At 60.7% G+C, this 17463-nt stretch overlaps 2 protein-coding genes across 4 annotated transcripts; both read left to right on the plus strand.

The window, feature by feature from the left end:
• The first annotated feature begins 6951 nt into the window (after window positions 1-6951).
• LOC133208431 (tigger transposable element-derived protein 3-like) lies at window positions 6952-9856 on the plus strand. 2 transcript variants are annotated; one of them, XM_061346260.1, is made up of 4 exons: window positions 6952-6997; window positions 7154-7264; window positions 7540-7668; window positions 7792-9856. In XM_061346260.1, exons 2-4 carry the CDS (start codon window positions 7231-7233, stop codon window positions 9615-9617), a joined length of 1989 nt encoding a protein of 662 aa, XP_061202244.1. In that variant the 5' UTR covers window positions 6952-6997; window positions 7154-7230; the 3' UTR covers window positions 9618-9856. The 2 variants fall into 2 exon arrangements, with proteins under 2 accessions (XP_061202244.1, XP_061202245.1); XM_061346261.1 differs by lacking the exons at window positions 6952-6997; window positions 7154-7264 and having other exon boundaries at window positions 7545-7668; window positions 7776-9856.
• Window positions 9857-11303: 1447 nt separating this feature from the next.
• Window positions 11304-17061, plus strand: LOC133208434 (uncharacterized). 2 transcript variants are annotated; one of them, XM_061346264.1, is made up of 4 exons: window positions 11304-11492; window positions 13112-13746; window positions 15205-15408; window positions 15939-17061. In XM_061346264.1, the coding sequence occupies exons 2-4, from the start codon at window positions 13209-13211 to the stop codon at window positions 16964-16966; spliced, it is 1770 nt and encodes a 589-aa protein (XP_061202248.1). In that variant the 5' UTR covers window positions 11304-11492; window positions 13112-13208; the 3' UTR covers window positions 16967-17061. The 2 variants fall into 2 exon arrangements, with proteins under 2 accessions (XP_061202248.1, XP_061202249.1); XM_061346265.1 differs by having other exon boundaries at window positions 13348-13746.
• The last annotated feature ends 402 nt before the right edge of the window (window positions 17062-17463 follow it).

A 17463-nucleotide genomic window follows, 5' to 3' on the forward strand; every position in this document is an offset into this window, starting at 1 on the left:
GTGCCCTTTCTGATGGGTGGCAAACAGCTGCTTGTCCAGGAAGCTCTCCCCACACTCACAGCAGATGTATGGCCCCTCGACTGCAGCCACATCCTCAGGAGCATCCTTCTTGGCCAAGTCTCTCCCGCGGCGAGAGGAGCGCCTCAGCCCGTTGCCCGTTCTCTGCTGTGAGGTTGATCCACTCCGGCTCTTGCTGCTTGGCTTTGTCTCCTCCTCTGGGCTTGAGAAAACCTCTTCCCACTTTCCTGCCAAGGAGCTAGGAAGCTCAAGGATTTCGGAACCTTCCTCATCACACTGTTGTTCATCTGCCAGAGCAGAGATAGTCATGTCATTTCTTTGAGATAGGAACTGTCCCATTATTCAGACCCCAGTTCTCTCAGGTCAAAGGTGGTCTCTGCTTTGCATACTCAGGACAGCACCTGGTACTACAGCGTTACAAGTCCCACCTGGGATCTACTTCAGCATTACGGGAGTATGAACAAAGCCAAAGTATTCTGACCTAAATCACAGAATCGTTTTGGTTGGAAAAGACCCTTAAGAACATCAGGTGCAACCGTTAACCTGGCACTGCCAAGTCCACCACTAAACCATGTCCCTCAGCACCACATCTACGTGTCTTTTTAACCCTTCAAGGAATGGTGACTTCACCACTGCAGCCTGTTCCAATGCTTGACTCTTCCACTGAACAATTTTCCCTAATATCCAACCTAAGCCTCCCTGGCACAACACGAGGCCATTTCCTCTTGGCCTATCACTTGTTATTTGGGAGAAGAGACTGATCCCCACCTCACTACAAGCTCCTTTCAGGCAGCTGTAGAGAGCGAGATCATCTCCCCCGATCTTCATTTTCTCCAGGCTAAACCACCTCTCCTCAGCCACCCCTCACAGAACGTGTGCTCCAGACCCTTCACCAGCTTTGTTGCCCTTCTCTGGACCCATGCCAGCACCTCAGTGTCTCTCCTGTAGTGAGGGGCCCAGAACTGACCACAGGATTTGAGCACGGTGTCACCAGTGCGCAGCACAGGGATGATCATTGCCCTGGCCCTGCTGGCTACGCTACTGCTGATAGGGGCCAGGATGCCATCGGCCTTCTTGGCTGCCTGGGCACAAGCTGCTCATATTCAACTGTTGACCAACACCCCAGGTCCATTTCCATTGAGCAGCTTTCCAGCCACTCTTCCCCAAGCCTGGAGCATTGCATGGGGTTGTTGGGACCAAGTACAGGACCTGGCACTTTGCCTTGTTGAATCTCACACCAATGTCCCCAGCCCATTGATCTGGCCTGTCCAGGTGCTTCCTACCCTCCAGCAGATCAACACTCCCTGCCAACTTGCTGTCATCTGCAAACAGACTGAGGGGGTATTTTTGATCCCCTTGTCCAGACCATTGATAAAGACTTCTTGGAAAAGCTGAGACAGCACAATAATGAGATCTCTACACCTAACTAGACAAAGGGAAGCAGAAGTGGATTCCTCAGCAAGAGGTGAAGCAGAACAGGTCTTTAAGAACCTGTGGTTTAGGGTAAAGGCAAAAAAATATAATTAAGGGAAGCAGAATAAAACCTCTTTTCCTTTGGAGCTTGCACAATGCCTGGGGCTGGAGGATCTCCAGTAGTATGAATGGGAGCTAAAAGCAGCCGCTAAGGACCCTGGCAAAAGGAGGATGGAAAGAACCCAGAGATTCCAGGGATGTGGGGAGGAGGGCTGGAAACCCACAGGTTTCTGCAGGGTGAGAGAAGGCAAAGCTGTACTGAGCATTTGCATGCCCAGGGAAGACCTCGGCACTCCCTGTCGCAGGCTCTTCATCTGCTTGTCACTTGTGACACGGAAACATGGGCTTGAAAACAGGCTGCCTTCTCTGCCTCAGGCTGCCGCTCTGGAAAAGCACCAGCCAGAACCACTGAGCTGCTTCTGAGAACAAGGCTGGGAAGCCAAAAGCACATCCTAGCACGGCATGCTTCCCAAAGCAGCTCACGCGTCCCTGTGCTTCAGAGCTAACACCATCAAAAGCTTGCCTGTGCTACGCTTAGCTCCACTTCAAGGCTGACCAAATACACACTCTCACCAAGTGATGAGACACTGTATAGGTGGTCTGCATGCCCTAGCCAACCCACAGCTGCTTTTAGAGCCTGCTGCTCATGTACCGCAGCTCCTGCACGTGTGCTATCCATCTGCCTCGGCTGCTGTTCAGCTCCCACAGCGACCCTTGAGGCAAGCCTGGCAGAGACTGCGGTGAAGGCAGGATCTCACCCCAGGCAATCCCCAGCATGTGCCAAGAGCCTGAGCCCGGTTCTGTCTCCCTCTTTGTGCAGTGCTCAGTGAAGCTCTGCACCTCTAACTCACATGTACAAGGGACTTCCATGCCTTCCTCTTCTTCTTCTTCTTCTTCTTCAGAGCCATCGTGGCTTTCAGCCAGAGCCTCTTCATATTTACTCCATGAGCAATCATCAGGACCAGGAAAGGAAAACTCTGCGCACAAGAACAACAGGAGTTTACGCTGAGGCCTCCCAGCTGCTTTACAGAGGATTTCAGGAGAGGGGATGGGAGTGCAGCCAGCAAGCCTCATGGAGCCAGAGGGGAAAACTAAGCCACCGGTGCACTCAAAGGCAGAGCTGGCCAAACTCATCAGCAGAGGCAAGTGGAAGAGCGCAGGCAGGTGCTCTTCCACACACCTGCTTTCCACCTCCCCACTGCGTCCTAGGAATCTTATGGCTCACCAGTGCTGGGGTCTGTAGGGGTTTCTCCTCCCTCAGAGTCATCCGGATCCTCCGTGTTGGGATCCTCTCCTTGCTCAATCCGTGACAGAAGGTCTGGCTTCGAAATGGCCGCATCTGCACATGAAAAAAGGATCAAAACATTTCCTTCGCCCTCACGGGAGCGAGACTTTCAAACCTTCGCCCACCAACCTTCCTTCGCTGCTGGGGGTGACGGGTAATGGAAAGAGAGGCTTGTGATGCTCTCACACATCTGCACCGCTCACCTTGTCTGGGCCCTGGGAACATGAGCGGACTGCAGGAGCACACTCTGCTCAGGTGAGGAGCACCTCCCAGCCTGCAGCGCGAGGAGGAGAATAAGAAAATGCATCTGTGCTTACCTCCAGGCTTCCTTTCTTCTCCTCTCTGCTAAGGTCCGCGGATCCATTACAATGGGGACTTCAGCTCGGGGACAGCACCAGAGCTGTCAGCCAGCAGCAGCAGGGGAAGTGCCCTCCCCATGCGGTTCCCTCCATCCTACTCGTCCGAGTCACAGGCTGCTTGCGGATTTTGGTGGGGGAAAGGGGACAATCACAATCTCTCCTAGGGTGGAGAGCCGAAAACTTCATTCCCAAACTAGCGTGAGTCTCTGGGCATTAACTTCCACCGCTGCTCTGGTGGATCCATTTGCCTTATGCGAGGGGCAAACCCCTGAACCTCATTCTCAAAGGAAACCTTCAGACGAAGCACAGATACATTTTTGTAAGCTCCAGGCTCAGATCCACAGATCCTCCTCAGCAGGACTGCTACGTTCCTGCACCTCTAGAGTGGGATGCAGGGTTGGATTTTAACATAATGGGGGCAGTATTTACCCTTCACCTCTTTCCCCTGCTCACGGAAGACCTCTGTCCAAGAAAAATAAAGAAAGAAAGGGGGAAAAAGATGATGAAAGGCCTGGCTGGGCCAGTGTTGAACAGCAGGGTGGTGGGTGAGCCTGCACACTAGCGGCCTCAGCACAGGGAAGAGATGCTGGTCTACCAGGGACTGTGGCTGCGCTGCCACGCACCGCACATGGACGTCCAGCCAAGGGGAGGTCACTTTAGAGAACACACATAGGTGCTCATGAAGGCACCACATCCCGCAGAGGGAATTCCCGCAGCCAGGACTGGAAGGAGCGAGCAGAGCACTGAGTTCATTGCGCTGTGAACACGCAGCCCTACCGCAGCAGAACCCACAACAGCTTGAGCAAGAAGCGTTCCCTGGGATGAGGCCGGGGTCAGAGAGAGCACCAAAGCAGGCAACAGACAAACCTCACTCTCCTCCCTTACGGAAGCTGAAAGGCTATCACCAGGGAAAGGGCTGGAAGGAACCTCAGAGGCAGGGCACCCCTCTGCTGCCCTAAGCGGCGAGCGGGCTGACACACCCAGCGCAGTGGATCTGTGGACCTTTGCGTGACAAAGAAACTCCCCTCTCCCCCACCTTTCCGTGGCTGGAGGGTCCTCTCGCTTCCCCTCCTCCTCAGGACCCAGCAGCTCGCTCGGCTCCTACTGGCCACAGAGACCGTCAGGGAGACGCAGTCACCGCAGCGATGCTCATGATGTCCGTCCACCGTTAAACTGAACTGGTGAGGACTGAACTACCTGCCAGGGCTGCTGGTGAAAGCCGGCACAACGTGTTCCCAGAGCAGTACACTGCCCACCCTCCCCAGCCCTGCCAGGCACAGCGGTGCTTCCATCCACTGGGACCTGGGAAAACCTGGTGCAGCAGAAGGCTCAGGGCAAACCCCAGCCCATCTTTACCCATTGAGATGACGGCCTCGTAGTTGCCTTTCATGATATGCCTGTAAAGCTCCTTCTGCCACTCATTCAAGCTCTTCCACTCCTCCTCAGAAAAGTTAAAGGAAGCATCGTTGAATGACACAGGGACCTGCAATGAGATGCACTGTATGTTTGGATGTTGTGTCTCTTGTTGAAGTGTCATGGTTTAGACCCAGCTGGTGCCTCGGCACCATGCAGCTGTTCACTCACCACCCCGCTTCCCCACTGCAGGCGGGATGGGAAGGAGAATCAAGAGAATGTAAATCCTACAGGTTGTGATAAGAGAAGTCATACAACTAAACTACTAATAAAAAGGAAAATAACAAGGAGGGAAAATAGAAAACTAAAAGAAAAACAAAACAAAACAACAACAAAAAACACCTCCAAACTAAACAGCAGTGATGCACAACTCAATTGCTCACCACCCACCGACTGATACCCAGCCCGACCCAAGCAGCGATTTATCCCTTCTGGCTAATTGCCCCCAGTTTCTATATGGGACATGACTTGCTGTGGTACAGAATACCCCTTTGGCTAGTTTGAGTTAGGTGTCTTGTCTCTGCTTCCTCCTGTCATCTTGTGCCCTTCCTCATTGGCAGAGCATGAGAGACTGAAAAGTCTTTGATCAGGGTAAGTGCTACTGAGCAAGAACTAAAACATCAGTGTGTTACCAGCCTTGTTCTCAGACTAAAGCTGAAACACAGCACTGCATCAGCTACTAGGAAGAAAAATAACTGTTACAGCTAACCCAGGACATGAAGAAAACACCCAGGGATGTTTCTTCATTCAAATTCCCCAAGCACAGTGCAGGACAGTCCCATGCAGCAACATCTGCTCTTTCCCAAACATCTCGCTCAGCCTCCATGCCAAGCTCAGGCAGCTTCATCCCTGCCCACAAGGGACACGGTGGGGTTTTCCCTCATCACCTGCCTGCACCTTGCCCTCTTGCTCAGCCTCCTCCTGTGGGCCCAGCACCTGACACAGACTCTTTCCCCACTTCGTTTTTGACGTTGTTCTGTTGTTAACTGCCTCTGAACGGGCACTGGGGGGATGTTACAAACCTGACAGGTACACAGGGCTGAACCACACAGTTCTGCACAACTCAAACACAGCTCCAGTCATGCTAAAGAGTTTGTGATCTCACGCAAAGCAGACTGTGTGTTTTGGCAAGGCTCACACGTACATAACAAGTGGTGCATAATTAACACATAAGGACCTGTGCTGGTGCCTCTGACTGAGCACTAAAGACAGGACATCACTACAGGGAAGCCGAGTCCCACTCAGCATCACAGTCACCGTGAAACAGGGCTGTGAGCACCGATTACGTGCCCAAAAACCCCGTTCCAAAGGTGGAGCAGAGAACCGTTACCTTGGGGACCTCCCCCTTCGCCCCTGGGGGCAGCCGCAGGATCCAGAAGTTCCTGTTCTTCAGCAGGTTCTCCATATTCTCTAGCCTCTTCTGCAGCTGCCCATACTCCTGGATGAGGGTGCCCAAGGCTGTCCACTTGCTCTCCAGCTGGTTCCCAAACTCCACTGCCGTTTTCTCACAACCAATCAGCTTGGTTTCTGCCATCCTCATCCTCCCTTCCAGGTTCATCAGCTGGGCTGCCTGGGCATCCACCTTCCTGTCCACGGCCTGGATCTCAGCGACCAGCGTTAGGGAGATCTCAGCGGCCGGCAGCTCGGTCTCGGCAGCAGGGCCCTGCTCCGGAACGGGCAGTGGCTGCTCCAGGGCCAGCTCCTGGGACTCCATGTCCCACTCCAGGTCCTGCAGGAACACAGACACGGCCGTGGGCTCCGCCGCCACAGCGAAGCGGCACCGCGGCTGACCTCCGGGCGATCGCGGGGCGAACGGAGCAGCGCTGGGCCCACACCGGCGCCGACAGCCCTCGGGCGCGGCCGCCGGCGGGGGACGAGGGGCGGCGGCTAGCGGAGAGGGTGGGGGATCGGCAGCAGCGCTTACCTGAGCGGGGGCCCACTCGGCCATGGCCCTGCGGCGGGCGGCGAAGGGCGGCGGGCGGCAGCGGCGGAACGGGGCGGAGTGGGGCGGGGCGGAGCGGAGCGGAGCGGGCGGCTGCGCGGGCCCGGCGCCTCCTCAACAGCGACGGGACCCAGCAGCCATGCCGAGAGCGCAGTGAACACTGGGAGTGGCGGCAGTGCCGGCGGCAGGTGGCGCCGCAGTGACACCTAGCGGCGGGCGGACCACGCAACACCAGAGACGGGAGGGACCACTCACCAGAGCGCCCAACGCCGCATCCCTGACCCCGCGCTGATTGATTGGGCTGCGGCGCGGCCAATCCGCGAGGCGCCCGCGGGAGGCGGGCCAATGGCAGAGTAGAGCGGAGCGGGGGGCGGGGCTTTGGGCGTGCCGAGGAGCGCGCTCCCGCCGTTGGCAGCGGGACCGCGCGGGGCGGGAGCAGCGTGTTAGGAGCTGCACCGGGACTCACCGGGCGGGACGCGGCCTGGCCCAGGTACGGCACCGGCAGTGGTACCACGGCCCATGGGGTTCGCTGGCCGCGCTCCCATCCCTTCCCTGGTCGGCCCTGCGGCCACCGCCGACTCCCCGTGCCCGCGCCGGCCGTCCCTGCCCCGTCATCACGGTGCAGCGGATCGTTCAATCGCTGTTGTCCCGCCCGCAGGTGAGGCCTTGCAAGGAGCAGCACTGGGAGCAGCTGCCGTGTCTCCCCAGGGACCGACCGGGACGGTGCCGGTGCCGGTGCCATGAAGGAGGACCCCGAGCGCCCCGTCGCCTTGGGTGAGGTTCGCGGGTCCTGCCCGCCACCAGCTCTGGCGCTGCAGGTCATGGCCTGGCCGGGAGTGGGGCCCGCGGTACGGTGGCGGCAGTACCGGCCTGGTGGGTGTTGGCAGAGGGCGGCCGTGGGGCGGTTCCGGGGTCACCGCTGGACCGCGTCTGTTACCGCGGGATTTCTGTGGCGCGGGGACGCCAGCGCAGGCCAGTTGTGACCAGCCGCCGTGCAGCGGCATCACCGGTAGCACCACGGTCCGGCCCTCCTCTTGTTTCCACAACAGGTTACACCGTCACCAAACCCGACATCCTGGCTGAGGTGGAGCGAGGGGAGGAGGCAGCGGCAGCAGCGGGGCACTACAGAGAGCATCAGAGCCCTGGGCCACGCATGGCACCCGCTGGCCCCTCCCAGGGTGAGTGGGACAAAGGAGCTGGGGCTCGGGTGGTACACAGCCACATCCTGCTGAACGGGAGGGCTTGATCCCACGGGATTCCCAGTGAGGGGATCACCCCCAAACAGGTTTCTGTCTCTGCAGGGGACTGGCTGGGGAAGGAGGTGAAGAGCGAGGAAGGGATGTCCCCGCCACCTGGCTCCCCCCCATCCCGCCGCACTGCCTCCAGCGACTTTCCTGTCCCGCTACAGGAACGGGGCTGCAGCTATTGCGGCATCTCTGAGCCAGAGCTAAATCCCAGTGTTGGTAACGGGGGATTCATCACCTCACCCCCTGCCTTCGAGAGCCGCCGGTGCCAGCCAGGGGAGCCGCTGCTCGAGTGTGCTGAGTGCGGCCGAGGCTTTGGGCAAAAGCCGGACCTGGTGCGGCACCGGCTGGTGCACAGCGGAGAACGTGCCTATGCCTGTGGCCGCTGTGGAAGAGGGTTCACCGAGGTGGTGGCACTGGGGACCACAGGCGGCCCCTGCCGCCCAGCCCCCTGTGCCAGCCGCTCAGAGGGGACGACGGCAGCACCCCGGAAGGAGCGGAAGGAGTTGTCACTGACAGAGAAGGTACGGGTGCTGGAGATGCTGGAGGGCCCCAAGGTGTCACAGAACGAGCTGGCCAAGCGCTTTGGGGTGTCACAGCCCCAGATCTGCCGCATCATCAAGAACAAGGAGCGGATCCTGAGTGAGTGGCACCGCAATGGCGACCCTGAGCGCAAACGCAAGCGGGAAGGGAAGGACGCAGCCCTGGAGACTGCTCTGCTGCGCTGGGTGAAGGGTGCCTGCGCCACTGACCGGCCTGTCAGTCGCCCGCTTCTCCAGCTCAAGGCCAAACATCTTGCTGAGACACTGGGCCAGCCCGACCCAGAGCCTAGCAGTGGCAGGCTGGCTCGCTTTGGGATGCGCCACAACCTCACCTTCAAAAAGCCACTGGTGGAGAAAGGAGACTCGGAGCAGCCCGCAGCTGAGCATTGGGCAAGCGTGGTGCTCCCTGGCCTCCTCCGCAGCTACGCGCCTTCTGAGATCTACGCCTGTGGGGAGACAGCCGTGCTCAACCCAGCCAGCTCCCCCGGTGAGAGCACCAGTGACCGGCTGACACTCCTGCTCTGCACCAATGCCAGCGGCTCAGAGAAGGCCCCACTGAGGGCAGTGGGGGAGAGCCCCCAGCCCCGCTGCCTGCGGGGTGTCAACCTGGGGCAGATGCCCTGGAGCTACCGTGCCAGCAGCCTGGCCAGTATGACCGCCCCCCTCTTCGCTGAGTGGCTGCGGGAGTTCAATGAGAGGATGCGGCGGCAGGGGAAGAACATCCTTCTCCTCCTCAGCAAGCACGAGGCTCACCCCTACCTCCAGCTTTCTAATGTCAGGATGGTCTTTGTCCCACCGGCTACCACCCTGGTCCAGCCCCTGGACCGCGGCATCACCAGTGACCTCAAGGGCCACTACCGGCGCCGGTTGCTGAGGTGGCTGCCGGCAGAGCGTGTTGTGGGGCAGCCAACCCTCCTGGATGTTCTGCACATGCTGGCGCAGGCGTGGGGTGACGTGCACCCCGGGCTCATTGCCAGCTGCTTCCGTGCTGCCAGCTTCTTCCCCGACACCAGTACCGAGGCCCCAGCACGCGGCTTGCTCAGCCAGGAGCAGCTGGAGCGCCGCACGCTGACGGACAAGGAGCTGGAGCGCGATGGAGAGCTGGTGGACGGGGGCGAGGGGACGGCGGATGCTGAAGGTGGTGGAGAGCTGGCAGCGGTGCAGCCCTGCCCCTCAGAGCGGGAGGTGTGGCGGAGCCTGGCCACGCTGCGGCGGTACCTGGAGTGCCAGGCCACCTCGCCAGACCTCTTCCAGGCCTTCTACGAGCTGGAGGATGCTGTGCACATGCTGTCGGCTGGTACTGGGCAAGCCTTCACTGGGGACAACCCTCCCAGGCTGTGAGCGCCAGACCCGCTCATACCTGTCACGGGAACTGGTGTTCACTGGGGCCATCACCAGCTTGGCCTGGCCACCGTCTCCTGCAGCAGTGCCAGCTGAGTTGTGCTGTGGGCTTTGCTGTGGGTTCACGTGGCTCAGGGACACAAGGGGTGCCCAGTGGGGTGCATGGAGGCTGTGAAACTGCAATGCTCAGGGACTGGCTGTGGCAGCACTGTGGGCATGAACCTGCTGCCAGAACTTTCTCCCAGTGCAGCAGCAGGAGCTGTCATGGAGCTGCCCCTGGGGACGATTTGCCCTGAGTGGGGTGGTTGTGTTTACTGGGGGGTGGGGGGGGAATGGGGTGGCGCTGGGGTATCCCCCATCATGCTGGGGGCTCCTTCCCACTTCCCATGGGGGTTCTGGGGTGACCGGGTGCCACCAGCTGCTGTCGTCACTTGGTGCCCGGGGGCTTGTGACAGGCATTAAAAAGGCAGAACTCAGCAAAGCACAGCACAGGTGGTGATTGTAATATTAACCAGGACAGGGACCCCACTATCCCCCGGGGGCCACCCTAAACCTCCCCTTCACCTGCCTCACCTTGGCCAGGACCCTGGGGAGGGTGGGTGAGGGGCATGTGGGAGGGTTTGGACAGGAGGTGCCTGTTGGGACACAGCTGGGCAGGACACACAAGAGGTGCCCATTGGGGTGTCTGTGGTGGGAGGCCCATTGGGATGCATTGACTCTGGGTACTGAGCAGCATCAGGGTGCACAGGACAGAGCACACAGGGGGTACTGGAATGTGTCCATCTGGGTGTGTGGGGTGCAGGGGACACCTGGATGCCTGCCAGAGTGAGCGGAACAGGAACAGTGCAATGGGTGCTCCTGGGGTGCACAGGGTAGGGTGCACTGAGCAATGCCCACTGGGATGCACAGGAGTACAGCAGTCCACCTCAGGGGTACAGGAGATGGGACGCACCAGGAAGTGCCCATGGGGATGTGCGAATGGAGATTCAGGGAGCGCATGGGAGGGTTCAGGCACTGTGTGTGTGAGGTTGCCTGTGGAAATGCACAACACATGCAATGCATGTGCAAGGGATCCTGCAAGGGATACGCAGGGGTGCAAAGGAAGGGCGCATGTAGGAATGTGCCTAGGGGGATGCATGGTCACGGGGCTGCACACAGCAGCCGGGGGTGCAGGCGCAGGTTGCACGAGGGGTGCCCATGGGGATACAGAGTCACGGGAGTACAAGGGAGGAGGGTGTCCCGCTGCTGAGAGCATCGGGATGCAAGAGATGCACAACCGCAGGGCGACACAGCCCGGGGGGGGGGGGGTGTGCATGCGGGGACGCGGTGCACCCTGGTAGGGCAGGAGGTGCCTGTTGGGACACACCTGGACATGCCACGGAAGTACACAACCACGGGGGGGGGGACACGCAGCACTGGAGGCGCATTGCAGGGTGCAGGGATGGGGTGCAAAGGGGGAGCCCCAGTGGGATGTGCAGTCCCGGGGCTTTGGGAGCGCGCAGCACCCAAGGGGAGGTGTGTGTGGGGATTCCCACCGGGATGCAGCCCCCGCGGGGATGCGTGTGGATGCGCGGGTGTTTCCGTGCGCTGCTCCCGCCTTGCCCCCCCCCCCAACCCCGCGTAACTCCCCGGCGCTCCGCTTTGCGCCGCGGTGCCGCCAGGCGGCGCCCAAGGGCGGTGGCGCGCAGGGCCCGCGCCGCGCCGCGCCGCGCCGCTCGGAGGCGGAGGAAATGAAGGCGAGTTCCGCCGAGGCGGGAGCCATTACCCGCCGCCACCGCCGGAGCTGAGCCCCCCGCCGAGCCCGGCCCCGCCGCCGCCGGCTCCCCTCCCCGCTCCCCCCCCCTTCCCCCCCTTCGCACGCCCGTCCCGGCACAGGTAGGCGCAGCCGTCCTGCCCCGCGGGGTGCTGAGGGAGGGTGGTGGAAGGCCTGTGGCCAGGGCCGGTGCCTGCCCCCCGGCTCCCCCCACCTCCTCCCCGGAGGGCAGGCCCCGGCCCCTTTGTCCCCGGTGCCCGGCGGAAGCGCGAACAAAAGCCACCCGCCGAAGGGCCCGGCCCTGCGCCGGGGGTGCAGCCGGTACCGGTTGCCCCCCCCCATCCTCCGGGCATCCCGCGTCTGAGTGGGGAGAGGCCTCTGCTCTGAGGGGGGGGTGATTGCGGTGCTGAGGTATTCAGCCAGGGCCCCGAGGGGGCTGATGGAGGGCTGTCCGTGCGGCCTGGAGATGCTGAGGGTGGTTGAGGAGTTTGCCATGGTGCTGGTGGATGAGGGGAGCAGTGGGGCCGGAGCTGCGGTGAGCCATGGTCAGGAGCCTTGTGACATGGTGTCCGAGTGGGCGCCACTGCAGGGGGCTTTGCTGTGAGCCCAGTACATGCACTGTGGTCGCCACGGCCTTTGCCAGCATCTTGAAGCTCTTGGAGCTTGAGGTGTTCATAATGGCCAAGGTCTTTGCCATAGCCTAGGAGCACTTGATGTGGCCTTGGGCTTTGCTGTGGTCCCAGAGTCCTTGTGAGAGCTTGAGTTGTTTGCCATGGCCCAGGGTTTCACCATGGCCTTGGAACTCTTGCTGTAGTCATGGGGTTTTTCCATGGCATAAAGAGCCCTAACGGAAGCTTGAGGTGTTCACCATGACCAAGGCTTTCTGTAATGCCTTTGCCATGGCATGCCCTTGAGGTGCTCACCGTGGCCAGCAACTTCACCGTGACTCCAAGGTCCTCACCAGGAACCTGAGGTTTTCAATGGGGTCTCAAGATTCTCACCATGGCCAAGACCCTTGCCGAGGCCTGCGTCGTGGCCAAAGTCTTGATTATGCCCTTGAGATGCTCACCATGGCAAAGGCTTTTGCCATGGCCCCTAGACCTATCCTATTGCCAAGGTCTGTGCCATGGTCCTATTGCCAAGGTCTGTGCCATGGTCCCAAAGCCATAGCTGGAAACCCAAAGTGCTCATCATGGCCAAAGCTTTCATCATTGCCCTGAGGTCTCATGCTGCAGCCCTAGTGCTTCCACCATAGCTATTGCCCTTGCCATGGTGCTGAGGTGCTTGCTGTAGACCTGAGGTGCTGGCCACGACCAAGGGTCACTGCAGCCCAGAGGTGATAGCCATGGCCCTGAAGTTGCTGCTGTGGCTCCTGCCGTGGCCCTGGGGTGTTCACCCTGTCCTGGAGACACAGTGCAACCAGAGGTGCTCCCCACTGCTGTCAGCATGGCCACATGCCCCTCACTGTGGCCTCGAGGCACTCCCCATCACCCTAAGCCTGGCCACGAGGTGCTCCTCAGCACCCTCTCTGTGGCCCCGAGCCACCTGCCATGGCCCCAGAGCACATGCTGTGGCTGAGATGCTTGCCATGGCCTGTGCCATGACTATGACCCTCTCTGTGGCTCCCGTGGTAGCTGGCTGGGGGCCCCCGGGTGCCTCTGGTTGGAGAGGGCTGGGGGCCCTCGCCATCACCCCACGCTGCCAGCACCCACCGCTGCCCTTTCCTTTTCTCCCCTCCCAGGTGCTCTCGAGCCGGGGCAAGGGGATGAGGTGCCCCTGTGCCGCGTGGTGTGTCGAAGCGGCTCTTTAGATCCTCCCCGGCCCAAGCCTCCCCTGCCATGGATGCCTCGGGGGCTCTTGCTTCGGCTCCCTCCTCCGCGGCTCCCTCGGGCTCCCGCAGCCCCATGTTCCCCCCAGGAGCTGACAGAGAGGAGTGGGGACCGAGGTTCAATTGTGCCCCTTCCACCTCTGCCGCAGCCTCGCAGGCGATGCCAGCGTCTGGCCGGAAGAGGAAGGCCAACTTCTCCAATGACGAGACTGAGACGCTGGTCTGGAATGTGGTCCGGCATTTCAGCGCCCTGTATGGGTCTGAAGCCCTGCGGGCTCACCCGGTGCGGCGGAAGCAGCTCTGGACCCAAATCCAAAGCCGTGTCAACTTCCTGGGCTACACCGAGCGCTCCATTGACGACCTCAAGCACAAGTGGCGCGACCTGCGGCTGGACGTCAAGAAGAAGATCACCTCCAAGAAGCACCTGCCCATGAACCGCGCTGGTGGGCCGCTGCACAAGCCGCGCCTCACGCCCCTGGAGAAGATGGTGGCTTCCACCTTCTTGCAGGCCAGCCACGACTCGGAGCCCGAAATCATCTTGGACCCAGGTCAGTCGTGGTGGGTCTCTGGGGAGAGGAGAGTTGGAGGAGGGGAGTCCTGTGCTGTGTCCCTCTCAGTGACATCTGGTCTGGTAATATCACCAGGGCACAGTCCTCTTCAGCTCCGGGGTCTGCTGGGCATTGGCATTCTGTGCTCCCTTCTGTGGAAGGAGTCTCTTGGGTTTTGCCCTCCTATGTGGTTTGTGTTGTGATCACAGCATCTGCAGGGCTGTGGTCCTGTCATGGCTGAGTAGCAGACTACCAAGGCTAAAAATTGTGTGTGCTGGAATCAAAATCCACTGTGGAAATAACCTGGGATCAACGGGAACACCTTGAACTTTTTTGGTTGTCTTTTTTTCTTTGTTTGATGCAGTGCCTGGCCTTGCTGGACACCATCTAAAGGCAGCTGGTAAAAGATGGGATGGGATTTTATTTCCAGCTTTCCTGTCAGGGTCAGTGTCCCCCATCGGAGGTCACAGGTAGTGGGAGCATCTGCTTCCCAGTGCAGAGTCCCACTGTCCTCACACAGCATCTTGCACCCAGGTGCCATGCATGGCTGGGGGGGGAGTGGTGGGTGGCTGGGAGGGCTGTGCCCTTGACCCCTCTGTCACTGGCAGAGCAACCATCTCAGCCTAGCACAGAACCTTCTTGCTGGTCCTGCTCTTGGGTAATGCCTGTTTAGCTCAAATGCCTGAGAGGTATTTGCTGGGGAAAATGTTCATGCAAGACCCAACGCTGGTCTCTCGCAGTAGTGCTGAGCTGGGCCCATGGTTACACCCCAGCTGGGCTTTGTTACTGGCCAGGAGGCCAAACGCACCCATGCCCTTTCATTTCCACAGAGGGGACACGTCTGACTCCTTTGTGTCCCCAGAGGACACCAGGATTAGCTGTCACAGAACCATAGAATCGGAGTGGTTTATGTCCAGCCCCCTGTTATTGGTAGGGACGCCTTCCACTAGACCAGGTTGTTCCAAACCCTATCCAACCTGGCCTTGGACACTGCAGAGGTGGGTCAGCCACAGCTTCTTGAAGCAACTTATTCCAGTGTCTCACCACCCTGCTTCTGCCTCTGCCCAACAGGTTTCACTGGGGGCAATGGGCAGTGTGGGTCTCGTTCCACTCGGTTCAGGCTCAGACTGTGTCTGAACCAGATGCCTGTTTTGCTGCAGAGCAGAAGGGTTCTGGGCTGGAGGCAGAAGTCCTGCAGGACATTAGGGGATGCCAACACCCTCAGAGCAGGGCAAGTTTAGGACAGTCTTGAGAGAGGTGAGAGTGAGCAATAGGGCGGGCTGGCCTCATGGGAGTAGTATCTGTGCCTCAGTGCAACCGTGTCCCCCATGCAACATCATTCCTGTGCAGATTCCCATGGGACCCTTCTGGAGAGCCCCATCTGCCTTTCTGTGGGGGCACGTGAACTGGCAGTGCTGCTGGCGCAGCGGCTGAGGCTGGATTCTCTCTGTCCCATAGATCTGTTCTTCCCTGGCGCGACCAAGCAGTCCTTCATGCACCTGCAGCCTGGCATCAGCCACCCCAGCATCTACATTGACACCAACGGGCAGCCCTCCTCACTGCCGGACGTGGAGGGCTCTGCTGTGCCCCGGCTGGCGGTGCAGAGCCCCGACCCCTCCGTCATCTGCGAGTACAGCCGAGGGGAGGGACAGAGCAGTTCGGGTAAGGCTGCACTGGAGATGGGCTGCTGCGGTGGAGGGAGGGCACTGGGTCTATCTGGATGGGGGTCAAAGGCTGTGGTAGTGGTTTGCTGGGTCCTGGTGCGGCAGAGCGCTGCTCATGGGGCTGGATGCAGCCCTCAGCGTGGCACTGGGGGTCTTGTAGTGGGGGACACTCTGATTAGAGGCGCTTCCCTGTGCCTGCCCAGCCTGTGTGGTTGGTCTGTGAGTCCCAAAGGGCTGTGGATGCATAACGGGGAACCTGAAGCATGGTTTTGTAACCGCCAGTGGTTTTTCCGTGGCAGAAGGTGGCAAATCCCCTGGAGGGCAAAGGCAATGGCCATCCGTGTGTTACACAGGCACCTGGGGAACTCAGGGCAGGGGTGAGCAAAGCTGACGGGTGAGAGCTGTGCAGATGGGGCACACTGGCCTGCTGTGTCCATCAGGGATGTCTGTGAGGAAGGGGTCCATGTGTTAGGCAGGGGCAGGGGGCCGGGACAGCAGCTAGGGCTCACCATAAGGCTTCTCTTCCAGCCGAGTCGGGACCAGAGCTGCGGACTCCAGATGTGTCAGCCATTTCCCCGTCCCTGCGAAACGAGTCCCTTGTCTCCTACGCCTCCATGTCAGAGGAGGAGGAACGGGAAGGCCGGGAGGTGGAGAGAGGCCACGGCGGGGCCGTGGGGATGCAGTCGGGGCCTGAGGCCCCCATGCCTGCAGAGGAAGACATGAAACTGTCCCGCCAGGCCATGCTGATCCGCAGGTGCAGCTCCCAGGGCTCTGTCACCTCCCTGCCCGAGGACCCTCTCAACCCCGTAGATGCTCACTCAGACTGGGGCCACGAGGGGGTGTCCGACCTGCCCCCCCTGGGCCGCGGGCTTGACTCCTCACACCCTGAGGAGCAGGCGGGGGGCCCGGGACCAGAGATGGGCGCTTTGCCCAGGGTACTGATGGGGCCCACCTGGGAGAAGGCGGCGGCAGAGGAGGAGCCCCCGGCCCGCTCCCCGCTGCACGGCGCCCTGACTGAGGAGTCGCTGCCCTCCTCCGCCTCCCCCCCAGGGGATGCTCCTGCTGCCCCTGGCCCGCCCCGCGGCCTGGGCTGCTCCCGCCTGCGGGAGGACCGCCGGGAGAGCTGGAGGACTAACATCCATCACCTGCTGGACCTGGAGGAGCAGTGGGACCAGCTGTACCACCAGGAGCTGGCCATGTGGCAGGAGGAGCGGGCCACCCAGCGCGAGGAGAGGGCCCGCGACCGCGAGCTCCAGTTCCGCCTGCTGGGCGTCCTCACGGACATCCGCGACGAGCTACGCTACCTGCGCCAGGAGAGGGCCAGCGCCCGGCAGAGCCAGGTGCCGCCGCCCGAGCCCCGGCCGGACCCCAGCCCGCTCCTCGAGCAGCCCAAAGCTGAGCCCAGCTTCCCTGAGCCACAGGCCGGGAGCACCAGCTGGGGAGAGACCACCGTGCCCAGCAGAAGCCCTTTTGGGAACCGGGGCCGGGGCCGGCGTCGGGGCCGGCCACGCGGCTCTGCCTCCAGACACAGACGGCTCTTCCTCACCAACAGCTAGGGACGGGCGGGGACCCCGTTCCACCAAGGACATGGTTGTGCCTGCGGGGTTCTGGCCACGCGGCGGGTGTCCAGCCACGGACAGTGGGGCATGCGCGTGGGACCCGCCTGGCTCACGGAAGGTGTGCAGGGCGCCTGGGTCCCCCCCTGTGAGCGTGGGGAAGGTACAAGGGGGCACGGGAGGCCAGTGCCCGGGGAGGGAAGTGTGGATGCACCCGTGTGTGGTAAAGGGGTGTGTGTGTGCCCGGCCTGTGCCTGCGACGATGGCTCTGCCTGTGCGAGCAGCCCAGAGCAGGGCCTCTGAGTGCAGGGCACGTGTGAGCGAGCAGGGAGACACACACGGGGGTCAGCGGGGCCACGCGTGTGACAGCGCTAGTCGAGTAGGATTACTACCTTTCGGGGGGTGGGGAGTTAGGAACACTTAGTCGCTGATGTGCGAACATTTTATGCAAATCATTTAATGACCTAATTTGCATATAACCATAAACTTCTGTTAAA

Source organism: Neopsephotus bourkii, unplaced genomic scaffold (genome assembly GCF_033783945.1).
Source record: "Neopsephotus bourkii isolate Nb327-2 ecotype Australia unplaced genomic scaffold, CSIRO-AGI_Nbou_v1 NB_272, whole genome shotgun sequence".
Lineage (NCBI taxonomy): Eukaryota > Metazoa > Chordata > Aves > Psittaciformes > Psittacidae > Neopsephotus > Neopsephotus bourkii.